This window comes from Bufo gargarizans, chromosome 2, assembly GCF_014858855.1.
Source record: "Bufo gargarizans isolate SCDJY-AF-19 chromosome 2, ASM1485885v1, whole genome shotgun sequence".
NCBI classification, from domain to species: Eukaryota; Metazoa; Chordata; class Amphibia; order Anura; family Bufonidae; genus Bufo; species Bufo gargarizans.
Genome location: NC_058081.1, coordinates 462902448 through 462915032, shown reverse-complemented (window position 1 = coordinate 462915032; position 12585 = coordinate 462902448). Strand labels below are relative to the sequence as shown.

Sequence of the window (12585 nt, the reverse complement as noted above, 5' to 3'; positions counted from 1 at the left end):
TTCTGAGGTGGAAGTGGAGGAGGAGGCAAAGGAGGAGAAGTGGAGGTTGGAGCCACGAACGTAGGTGGTGGCAGAAACCCTGATGGAATTAGGAACCGCAATCCTTGGCGTTGGTAGAACCTGTGACATCTCAGGGTACAACTCGCTCCTGGCCTCCACAACATTTACCCACTGTGCCGTCAGCAAAATTTAGTGTCCCTGGCCTAATGCACTTGTCCATGTGTCCTTGGTTATGTGGACATTCTCAGTAACTGTGGTGGTCAGGGCACGTGTTATGTTATGGGACACATGTTGTTGTAAGGTGGGCACAGCACACCTTGAAAAATAGTGGCGGCTGAGGACTGCATAACGCGGGACGGTCGCCGAAATCAGGCTGCGGAAGGCCTCAGTGTCCACAAGCCTAAATGGCAACATTTTCAGGGCCAGTAATTTTGAAAGATGTGCATTTAGTGATATGGCCTATGGGTGGCATTTGTGCTTGCGTTCAAAAGCCTGGGGTAAGGACATTTTGACGCTGCGCTGAGACACAGAAGTGAATATGGTCGCTGATGGTGCTTGGGCGAAAGGCATATGGCCCTGCACCTTCAACAGGGGATTGGCTAGCACTTAACACAGGGGAAGAGGAGGCAGTGGTTTGACCCACAGACACAGATTGTGGACCCAGGCATTCGTACCACTTATTACGGTGCTCGGATGCCATGTGGTGGATCATGCTGGTGGTGGTTAGGTTTCTAGTGTTCACGCCCCGGCTCATTTTGGTACAGCACAGGTTGCAAACTACTATTCTATTGTCGTCTGCAGTTTACTCAAAAAAGTGCCATACTGCGGAGCACCTAACCCTTGGCAAGGGAGATTTCCGCAAGGGGGTGCCCAGTGGAACAGTTGTGGGCCTGTTTGGTGTGGCCAGCCTTCTCTATTTTGCCACCCCACTGCCTCTTCCAGCCTGTTGCGTTGTAGCAGATCCCTCCCTCTCTGTACTGCTGTCTTCCCTCGGCTTTCCACCATCCCTGGTTGGGTCAGTGACTTCATCGTCCACCACATCCTCTTCCACTTCCTCACTCTGCTCATCCTCCTAACTTGTTGACCTAACCACAACCTCAGTGAGTGACAACTGTGTCTCATCCTCTTTATCAACCTCTTGAGACAGTAATTGCCGTTGAGTTATTGGCAACTGTGTCTCATCATCATCCACCTCATTAAACAGCAATTGTCGTTCCCCACCATCATCTTCTTGTGATTGTGGATGCTCAAGAGTTAGGGAATCAGAGCACAAGATCTGTCCCTCTTCAAGTGTGCTTGGCGAGAGGGCCAAATCAAGGAATGCCGCTGAAAAGAGCTCCTCAGAATATCCGAGTGTGGGATCACATGTTTGCCCAGACTCTCTATGGTGGACGGAAGGAGGATCAGGGTGAGGATTGGGTTGAGCAGACTCTTGGCTACTGAGACTAGACTTGGTGGAAGAAATGGTTGTGCTTAACCGACTGGAAGCATTATCTGCTGCAATCCAACCAACCACCTGGTCGCACTGGTCTGACTTCAAGAGTGGTGTCCTGTGCCGCCCTGCAAAATGCTGGGACATGAAGCTAGGTCTTGTGGATGATTGTTTTTCTTGTGCCCCTGGCAGCAGGCACAGTTTCACCGCTCCCAGTGCCACGGCCTCTGCTTGCACCATCAGCACCACGGCCACTGCCCCGTCCCTTACTGCTTGACTTCTTCTTGGTAAATGTTATATATGTTATATATGATTAAAAGTCTGTCACACGTACAGTAGCGTAACACATTTTTTACAAATTTAAAAAGGTATTTGGGATGTGGAAACGTCACATAGGAGATATCCCGCAGATAATGTCAATGCTGTCACACCAGGGGCTAATAAAAAATTACAGAGAATGTCACAGGCATTTGGGATGAGTAAATGTTATGCAGTAGAGTTACCACCGTTAATGTCACTGTCCACAGCATCTACACAAAAAAGTACACTGTATGTCACAGATAAATTATGCAGCAAACACCGTCTACGGAAAAAGTACACTGGATGTCAGATATTTTTGGGATGTGCACACTTTAAACAGGAGATGTGGCGCAGCTAATGTCGCTGTCTTCAGTAGCCTAACTATTGCACGCTATTTAGTGCAGGATGCACTAAAAGTAGTTATTGCTGACACAATCAGTCGTAAAAGGACTTTTGGGTCTGTAAAGTTTTAGCTATATAGTGCAGTTTGTGCTAAAAATAGATATTGCTGCTGCCACAACCAACAATAGTCCTTAAAATAAGTTTTGGGTCTGTAAAGCTTTAGCAATTTAGCGCAGTTTGCGCTAAAAATATATATTGCTGCTGCCACACACAACAATAGTCCTTAAAAGGACTTTTGGGTCTCTGAAAAGTTTTTCTACTAAAAATATTTGTATATCACTCCCTACACTGTCTGTCCCTTCTCAGCACAGCTCTTCCTGACTAAGACTGAGCCGAACACGCGTCATCTGGTGCTATATAGCAACCGGTGACGCGTTCTAGCCAGCCAATCACTGTAATGCCAGTAACCAACATGGCTACAGCATTACATTGAGGGTAGTACTTACAGTGAGGGTCGATTACTCCCATGTGCCGAGCATCGAGATGCTCGAGCCGAACTGGTTTTTTCGGCCAAGCATGCTCAATTAGCACTAGTATTAATAGCCAATTATATCAAGGCTAGAGTGGTTGGTCAGTGGCCTATGAGATTTATTGTCCTTAAGCTCAGGCAACTCTAAGTGTACCCCTGCTGGGGACTATGAGTATAGTCAAATATCAAGATGTCAAAGACAAGTTAAAACATATTTTTTGTCAGATTTACATGGATCTGCACTTAAAAGGGTTGTGTGATGGGTACATTGTAAAATTCTCCAAATAGTTTTTTTTTTTTTTTTATGTTTAAGTCCTTTAAGTTAGTTTTATTCATTAAATGGGTTGTCCGATCACTTAAATATTTAAAAAAAAAAATGCTCAGAATGGTTTAAAATAATACAGATGTAGCTGAGCTAAAGATGACTGATAACGCTGATAACACGTCACAGTGTAATCACGTGCCATCTTGTGACAAAAGCCATTGAAATACATTAAAATAGTTAAATTTTTGTTCCAATTTTTACTTAACAAAATTAACCATAAAGTTCAGCTCGGCTGCATCTGTAAAAGACAAAACTTGGAATACCGATCCCCTGTCACTCTCCAAACGATGCTTACCAGGTCCCCTTTTGGTCTCTGTTTCCAGACCCTTTTAATATGGACATGTATCCCTGTAGTTAATTACTGGGAAAAGGGTTGGCACATTACAGTTAGTCATTGGTGAGACCTGTCATAAGTCAAGAGGGTCCATCATGGGACTCGGAAAGCTTTGGAACAGGGTTGTGAGATAAAAAATTTTATTATGTTACAATATTCTGAGCACATTTGAAAAAAGTGGCCAGACAGTACCTTTTTACCCTTTTTGGTTGGGTACATTTAGCATTTTTGTTTTTTACCCCCAGAACAGTTCACATAGTTGTATAAGGGATTATTTCTAATGACACAATTTAATATTGCACACAAGACAGTGGGAAGCTGTAACAAAAAAAATCCAAATGAGGTGGAATTGGAAAAATACACTATTCCACCACAGTTTTTCTGGGTTTTGTTTTTACAATGTTCCCTATGTGGTAAAACTGACCTGTTATCTTATTTCATTATAATTACATAGATACTACACTTATATATTTTTTGTTGTGTTTTAATGCTGAAAAAAAAAACTTTGAATTATTTGTATTGCCATATTCTAACTCCCATAACTTTTTATACGTATGTATATGGAGCAGTATAAAGGCTCTTTTTTAGTAGGTTAATCTTATAGCATTTTGGGTGTATATGACTTTTTGGTGACTTTTTAGTACATTTTTTAGGAGGTGAAGCAATGAGAAATTAGCCTGCTATGCTCAAGAGCAGGTGCCATTTTTAAAACCCAGACTTAGGCCTCTTGTACACAACAATACAAATTACTGAAACACAGTTCATTTTGGTTTCTTTTATGGAATCATTGTTTGTGCACATGACCATGTGTTTTCATTTCCATATGGAGTCTGCGTGACTCAATACACAGTATATTTCATCAAATGTCATATGACGGTCAAATCGCATATAAGTTGCATTAAACGTTTACAAGTGAAAAAGTTAACATTCATTATTTGTATTTTGGTTCATTATTTGTAACTGCAATATAAAAGAAAATCTAAATAAAATACTCAGTTAAATATGAATATTAAATATTAAAACAAAACACAGGATTTCTTTTTTTCTAAAACTAATGCCCTCATCTGTAGCCTACCTCCAGCAGATATATACATATGGTTTTTCCCCCAGATTGGCCCTCCTTTTCACCACCATGCCCCCCCCCCCCCCTCTGTTCTGGTGCCTAATATGCTAATGAGTAGCAAGGGTAATAGGAGGAGAAGACCTTTTCCCCTCAGTGGGAGTACTCTTCTTTCTGTCTTTGATGCTGTCCAATCTCTGAAAATTTCTTCACAGCCAGGTAGAAGAGTACTTGTTGTTCTCACTTACATAGCCTCTTTTCTTTGGATTTAACAAATTTTACAAAAACAGCTTGTCTTCTCCCCGGCTGTGAATGGCTTGCAATATCTGTGATTTGTTAACATTTTGCTGTAATCCACATTTGCCTGTCATTTTGCTGTAAGTACTATATTTGACTAATTGTCATAGTGCTTGTATTCTTATAATTATTGTTTTTACTTTATTACGTTTCTTTATAGGAGACTACGTTGTAATGGCAGTGTACTTTGATTTATCCAGAAGAATGGGTTATTTCACTATACAAACATATATACCCTGCACCCTCATTGTTGTTTTGTCATGGGTGTCTTTTTGGATTAACAAAGATGCCGTCCCAGCTCGGACTTCTCTAGGTAAGTAACTGTATGCCTCTTGCTTGATAGCATAGCTATGTTTATAGGGGTTGTTCCCCTGTTCATATGTCCTGTTAGGTCACATACTATATTTCTTAAAGGCTCTATGACAGTTTTCCGGTGTACAAAAGCAAATATTTTTTGTGTAGTCAGAAATTTTATATCATGCTCATCACTTTTGAAAAGCGTGGATGGTGTTTATCGAGAGTGTGTGTAGCTTCCCATGACCAAACAATGTTATCTGTTACTAAATTAATATATAGAACTCCAGAGCATTTTTATTAGGAGTACAATATGAAATAAATCCCCCCATGTGCTTCATATACATGGAGGGAACCCTCTCGATTAGGCAAGGGGCAATGACCTCTAAATAGAACAATATCTGCTCTCGAATACTCAGTATGAGCATGTATTACATGCAGCGACTTCTGGAGCGACTTCTGGACTACAAATGTATGGCCTCCTGCAGGTTCAAGCTGCGGAACCCATGAAAATCAACTAATAACCAGCAAGTGCTCATTTAAAAATATGGTTTTCCATATGGAACAACCCATCTAAACATTGCAATTTGAAGTGAATTAACGTTATTTACATTGCAGACAATAAATTAAAATTACTTTGTAAAGAATTCAGACCTTTCTTATGCTTATTTTATAACATATTTAGCCATCGTGCACATAAGAGTTCATGCTTTAGGGAGGAGGCCCATTCTAAAGTTTGCTATGGTTTCCACTGGCCAACTTTCCTAGTTACACCCCTATTCCTATCAGTACCCGTCACTGAATCCTTCAAATGTTTCAAGAAAATGTATCATCAGAAAATTACATGAGTTTAACTATAAACATATTTTTGTAAAATGTTGAATTCATTTTTAAGTCACATGCCACAAGTCATTTGTCAGTGTTTTTGTCAGCTTTTCTGTATACACAAAATTCTCTCATATTGAATGTAGACCAAATTATCTTATTATTATTATTATTGGATGGTGGCTTATTAAATAATAGCCCTATGGTACTAACATAGGCAACAGGATAATAACGCTACACACTATACACATCTCCCCTGTATACACACATCTCCTTTATATGCATCTTCTCTGCCACCCTCTGGTGTCTGGAGGAAAATGTTGTATTCCATATTATCTTGGTGTAGATTGTGTAAGTGACAGTCTATTGAAATATCTTTGAAAACTGTAAATCATAGCAGCTGCTAAAAAATGCCTTGCACCAGGATACTGTATTGTACTGAAGCATTAATTCTCTTTTTAGGTATCACAACGGTCCTCACTATGACCACTCTCAGTACTATTGCTCGGAAATCTTTGCCTAAGGTGTCTTATGTCACAGCAATGGACCTATTTGTCTCTGTCTGCTTCATCTTTGTATTTTCTGCCTTGGTGGAATATGGTACACTTCATTATTTTGTCAGTAACAGGAAGCCAAGTAAGGACAAAGAGAAAAAGAAAAAGAATCCAGTAAGTATGCTGAAAATATTTTTGCTATTTTATAAAATGTGTCACTGGTTACTAGTGTCACCTTGCTCTTTTTTTTATTGTTCAGTTGTGTCCAAATTGCCAGATACAGCAGCTGGATAAATAGTTACCAAAATATTCCACCACATTGCTGCTGCGGATTCCTTGTTACTCTTTCACATAGCTGACTGGTCTGCTAAATATGACATAGATCCATCAGTTCATGGCTATATCATATTTATCTGCTATCATCCTCCTTTCTCTATATTTTGGAGATAGCAGCAGGGATGGGGAGGAGGTCATGCAAAGCAGATTAGAATGTGGAGAGGGAGGTAAAGAATTTAAGGAGGGTAGATCACTTAGCAGATTTATAGGGATATAGCATAAACAAAGCAGCTTACAGGAGAATAGAGAGAAAGTGGAGCACTCCTGGCAAAATCTGTAGGGAGAGTGGGGATCATGCACTTCTCAACATTTATGAGCACAAGGTAGAAAAGATCTCTCATGGGCTGTAGAAGAGAAATAAGCATAAAGACGCAGCTATACTGATGGGTCTGAAAATGATTTCTGGAATAAAGACTAAGTTAATTGCAACTCAAGGTAACTACTAACATTCCATACCAAGTAAAAAAAACATTTTTATGTCACTGTTTCCATAGTCTTTAATACAACATATTTTAAAAAGTATACTGAATTATTAGGGTGTTTAAACAGGTATTCCCCAAATGATGTATCTCGCTAACTGCTAAATATAGCAACTATAATTTTTAACACATAGTAGAAATTTTAAAAGATAGAATATTAATACAATTCTTTATTGTGGTCTTTTATTAAAGAGTACTCTTCAGCCCAATATACTGTAGTACAAGCAGAAATGTTGCATCTAACCTTCGCATTTCACTTCCCTATGCTGATTCTGTTTTTTGCTATGTTTTCTCTATATACTGTATATTTGTTGATGAGATAGACTCTTCTTGATGTGTTGTGTGCTTTCAACCAATTTGATGGATATATTCTGCTGTTTTCTCTCATGTAGTGTCACAAAAAACATTGGGGTAGATTTATAAAAACATCAATCAGATTCCATCTTTTATTTTCCAAAGAAGCCCTGACAAATTAAAGACAGAATCTAATTGGTTGCTATGGAAATCTAAGCCATTTTTACTTTACACCAGTTTTAATAAATCTCCCCCACTGAGGCAGAAAGACTGTAGATATATATCTCCTTTTTTCCCCTTCTTTTTGTCTAGCATTTACTATAAAATACACTTTCTTAAAAGACTATGAGGGTTTTTTAAACATTTACAGAGTTTAATATATTCAAATTTCAAATGTAATATTAATTTAGGAATTAAAATTATAACAATGCTTTAGAAATTCCTGTTACCTGTCCAATTAAATAACAATAATCTCCAACAACCATACAATGGCTTTGATAAAGTTTTTTTTTTTTTTTTAAATCAGCTAGACCTATGAAGAAATCCATACTGATCTCCTCCCTGCTCAGTTCTGGCTCACTCACACCTACAGTAGGCTGTCTTCACTGCACTCCTGGTCCTTGACTTCCTGCCCAGACAGGGTCACATGTGCTGTTGTAGGCAATGACTGTCCTTGGCAGTAATGTGTCTTCAAGTGTTTAGTCACTACTGGGTCATGTGCTGCTTGTGCCTGAATACATGTGACCCCATCCATTTAGGAAGTTGAAAGACAGGGAAGTGTAGTGGAAGTGCAGTATAGAGAGCCTGGAAGCCAGAACCAAATGGAAAGAACCAGGTCGGTGGGGGCGGATTTAAAAATTCAACCTGGACAATCACTTTAAGTTGTGACCTCTTTGTTATGGTTTTCATAGCTGGTACCTGACAATCCTTCAAATTGTTTTGGCATGTCTCAATGGAATGTCTTACAGGTGTATCATCATTTGGGTAACTGTCTAAAGAATTGATGGAAACTTTCTTGCAAAGTCTTGAGACTGCTATGCCATTACACCTACCAGAATTATGTATTTTATTGATGGTTGATGAAGTTGACTGCACATCCTCTATTGTCTAACCAGTTATTATACAGTTACACATTTCACAGTTCAAATGATTTTGCTTGGAAAATCCATGTAGTGGAAATAAGTATGAAATAATTCTGAAATGGTTTTCAGCTCTCTAGCTCCGCCCCCTGACCGGCCGATGCCGAAATTGATTCCAACACTTCCTGACATGAATTGCGTTATACGCAGTGACACTCTCCCTGTCACTGCGTATAACGCAATTCATGTCAGGAAGTGTTGGAATCAATTTCGGCATCGGCCGGTCAGGGGGCGGAGCTAGAGAGCCCGCCCCTACTTCTGATTGGATACGGTACCGGGACACGCCTCCTGGTGGGCGGGGCCTCGTCCATATGAACTCGGCGTTCTATCGGCCGCGTGCGGCCATTACAGCGCCATTAGCCATAGCACACCGCAGTGCGGCTCTACTGTTTTGACATTAGCAAACAATAAGCTCCTGAAGATGCGTGATAATAACAGGTCACGTGGAAACGCGTAGAGCTAATACATTGTATCAGGATACAGCTCTTTAGGCAGGACTGCACTAGATGCATTTAACCCTTTAGTCAGCCTTGGAGTATGCATGTGATGGATGGATGAGCCAAAATATACTGGCTTTTATGTGTGTGAATGGAGCTTAATCAATTGGCTCTGAGTGGTTGTATTTAGCCAATACTGGCTGCGGATATAAGGCTGTGACCTAGGTATTTACCATCAGCAATACACATTAAAGACTGATCTGTCATCTGCACTACAGTTAGTGGCTGCAAGTCCTTTGAGACTGTTATATGACAGAGGCAGTGCGATCTAATGTATTGAACATTCCTGGTTACATATACCAGGTGGCACAACCTTATCTGTGTATATACATCCTACAGGATCACCGATGATACACACATAGTGCATCCATTCACACTGACTTTAGTGTCCATTTATCCCGACCTGCAGATACATAGCTATTCCAGCTAGCAAGTCGGGTCTTACCCTAATCTTCTTAATGTGCAGAGATATTTGCTCCCCTCTCTGTATACATTTCTAAGATTAGTTGCCTGATGGTCACAGATTGTGACATATGGGTTTCCCCACCCTCTTTTTAAACAGACTTTAAATAAAGCTTTGTTTTTTTATTTTAAACGTTCATCAGGCTGTGATTATCTAAGTATTATAGGAACGTCTATCAATCCAATTGTTTTTGTGTGTATTGTATTTAAGCGACTTCTACCACTCACAAACTAACAAGTCTCCAGAAAAATATTGGATTGTTTAGGGTTCTGTAGCTGACATATTAACTATATAAAGTGGACACTTCTGACATGTGATAGAAATGAAGAAAATTTGGGATTTTAGTAAAACAATTGGGCCAATTAAAGAATATGAGCCAGCGTCCTGCATTAAAGTGATTATCCAGGACTTAAAAAGACCTCAGAGTGTGGTCTTGCGGTGGGAATCATACTTACCTGGTTCCCTCTGCTGGGTTCCAGCTCTATTGCTCTCCAGCTGTCTCTGCAGCTTCATAATACTCTGGCATCACCATCCGGGTAACAGGTGCTGCAGTAAATCACTGGCCACAACGGTGACCTGTCACCAATGTGTCATGTCAGTGGGTCACGTGCCGCATGGGCGACAAGTCATCACTGCTGCCCGCAAATTGGCTTCAGCGGTCATATAGCGCCTGTCAGCAGGATGTTGATCCCAGAGCATCACAGAGCTACAGAAATGGCTGAAGAGCAATAGAGCTAGAACTCAGCAGCGGGAACCAGGTAAGAATGATTACCACTGTGGTTTGGCCACAAAAACTGATTCTGAATTTTTCTACTAGAACTGCCTATTCGTTTCCTCAAAAAGAATAGGAAATGTTCTATCATTTGCGGAATGGTCACATAGATGTGGACAGCACACAAATGACTTCCTTGTCTGCATTTGTGGACCCATAGAAATGAATAATTCTATTTGCAATCCCCCAAAAATGTGGATTGGATGGGGACCAAAAGTACGATGGTGTGCATAAGGCCTAATACTGGTGACAGATTCCCTTTAAAACTCTGATTAGGTTGGAATTGCACTTTCAGTTTTTTATATAGTGTTTAAGAGAAAGCCGTGGGTGCAAAAGTAAAGAAAATGAGAAAGGAAAGACTTAACCTTGATTATTATATTTTTTTTTTTTATCTACTACTGTGTTTGGCTCAAAAACTGTAAGTGGGAATCCAGCCTTAATCTATGATTAAATGTAAGAAGATGTGCTATGATCATATATAAAGATCTGTAGCAGAAAGCATTTTTTTAAAAATAAATGTGGTCCTGAATATTGGACTCTTATTATTGTTGTAAGAAACTGAGCTGTTAAATAATTTTGGGGGGAATACACACTGAGATCAAACCCCAATTGATTATATGTTGATAGCCAACATTTTTATTAGTGCAAAATTTAATTTGTATTTATCTAACTTTGCATTCCATATTTATCTATTGATATCTACCTTTATTTATTTTATTTTATTTCATTATGGTTTTTATGATTTTTTTTTCTCCTAAAGTCTGATTTTCTTTTCTTATCCATACAACAAAAGCTTCTCTGGATGTTTTCCTTCAAGGTATACTGTTTTTGGAATGGACATTCACTGCATGTATCTGCTGAATTAAACTAAGAGCCCAAATTCTGATTGTTATTGCAAGTTATTTGCTTTTCCCAAGATCCAGACAGGATTTTTTTCTAGCAAAATACTGTATACATTTTAGTTTTTGAAAGTTGATTCAGCAGCATTACTGGAACGTCACTCTTGTTAGAAAAATATTTGATAGTAATCATCTGTTATTACGGCACTAAAAGAACTCATCTCATTCCTGTTGCACCACAGAAATGTGTCATTATATGAATGATGCAAACCTGTAAAACCTTATGTCTATCATTTGCTAAATCTCGCCTACAGCTTACCCAAAGCTTTGGAGAACTGTTCAGGAATATATTAAGGAATCATATACTGCATATGGTGACTCTTTCAATGCATTTTCAGACAGGCTTCCTTTAGCAATTGAAAGGCCCTAATAAAACATAAGAATACAGGGCATTTCAAACTCCATGTGGCTTCCTTGAACACTCAACAGCATTTTACCCGCTGTTAATAATAACCCCTATCTAAGAACGCCAACAGGGCAGTATGTTCATTACTGCATTTTGGTTCCCAGCATTTTAATCCAAAAAAGAACCTGCTCCACTGCTTCAGTTAATAGGAATTTGCATCATGAACACTACTTAGTATGTCTGATGAGGAGGTGGGGTTAACAATAGTCCATTAAGCTTGGAGGAGCATAGAATTAACATCAGTCCTTTAAGCTTTGAACCTGCCATATATACAGATGGGGGTTGAGATGAAGTTTGAGAAAAGGATTAGGATTAGAGTCTCTGCTGCTTATCATGAATCCTTGCTTTTCCATTGTAAGCTGGTGGTAAGACACCCTGCCAATCCAGTAGGAGAGGATTTGTGTCCATTGGCTATATGAGTCCAGACGTTTCTGATTGCATCCCTGGCAGTATATGCTGATGTGCTGTATGGCAACCCTTAGGACCCTGAAGTCCAGCTAGTTTTTAATTATAGGATTTCTGGATAAAGACAGTAATTCTATTAGAAGTAGCAGTTTATGAAATTTCCTTGTATATTCTTTAGAACATTTTCATGTCTTAAAATTATTAATTTAACATTAATGACATTTTTCTCATTTAGGGTAGTACCATAGGTTTTTCAGCAGTGTCACTGTAAAATATGATTTAATCAGTGGCAGCTAAAATGATTCCTGTATTAATAAGTGCTGCCAATAAACACCTCATCTATTACAGAGAATGGAATTCAGTATTTTGACTATATTTTGTAATCTGAAAATGCTCATTTCTTAGCGGAGCAAAAAGTTATTATATCAAAAATTGCTACCAAGCAGCTCATAAAGTAGAAATGTCTCATAGAAATCCACTGCTGGAAAATCAACATTGTGATGGTGCCCTTAGGGCAGAATTGCAGATGATAGGCATTTGCAGAGCACCTTGGTCACTGCACTCATTCTTAGCCTCATAATAAGTATGGGCGAATTCTTTAAATTATAGATTTTAAGTTACTTATCTACTGTATATCATGAACCAAGTGGGCCCATTATTGCC

The 12585-nt window shown here is 39.2% G+C and overlaps 1 protein-coding gene across 4 annotated transcripts in view; it reads left to right on the top strand.

Annotated features, from left to right (window-relative positions):
• The window catches only part of GABRG2 (gamma-aminobutyric acid type A receptor subunit gamma2), a 259789-nt gene that overhangs the window by 228819 nt on the left and 18385 nt on the right, over positions 1-12585 (top strand). Inside the window, exons 6-8 of one of the 4 annotated variants that reach the window (XM_044277832.1) lie at positions 4783-4932; positions 6201-6406; positions 11006-11029. In XM_044277832.1, the coding sequence (XP_044133767.1) occupies positions 4783-4932; positions 6201-6406; positions 11006-11029 (380 nt within the window). Of the gene's footprint in view, positions 1-4779; positions 4933-6200; positions 6407-11005; positions 11030-12585 lie in introns of all 4 variants that reach the window. The other 3 variants (XM_044277831.1, XM_044277830.1, XM_044277833.1) reach the window with 3 other exon arrangements.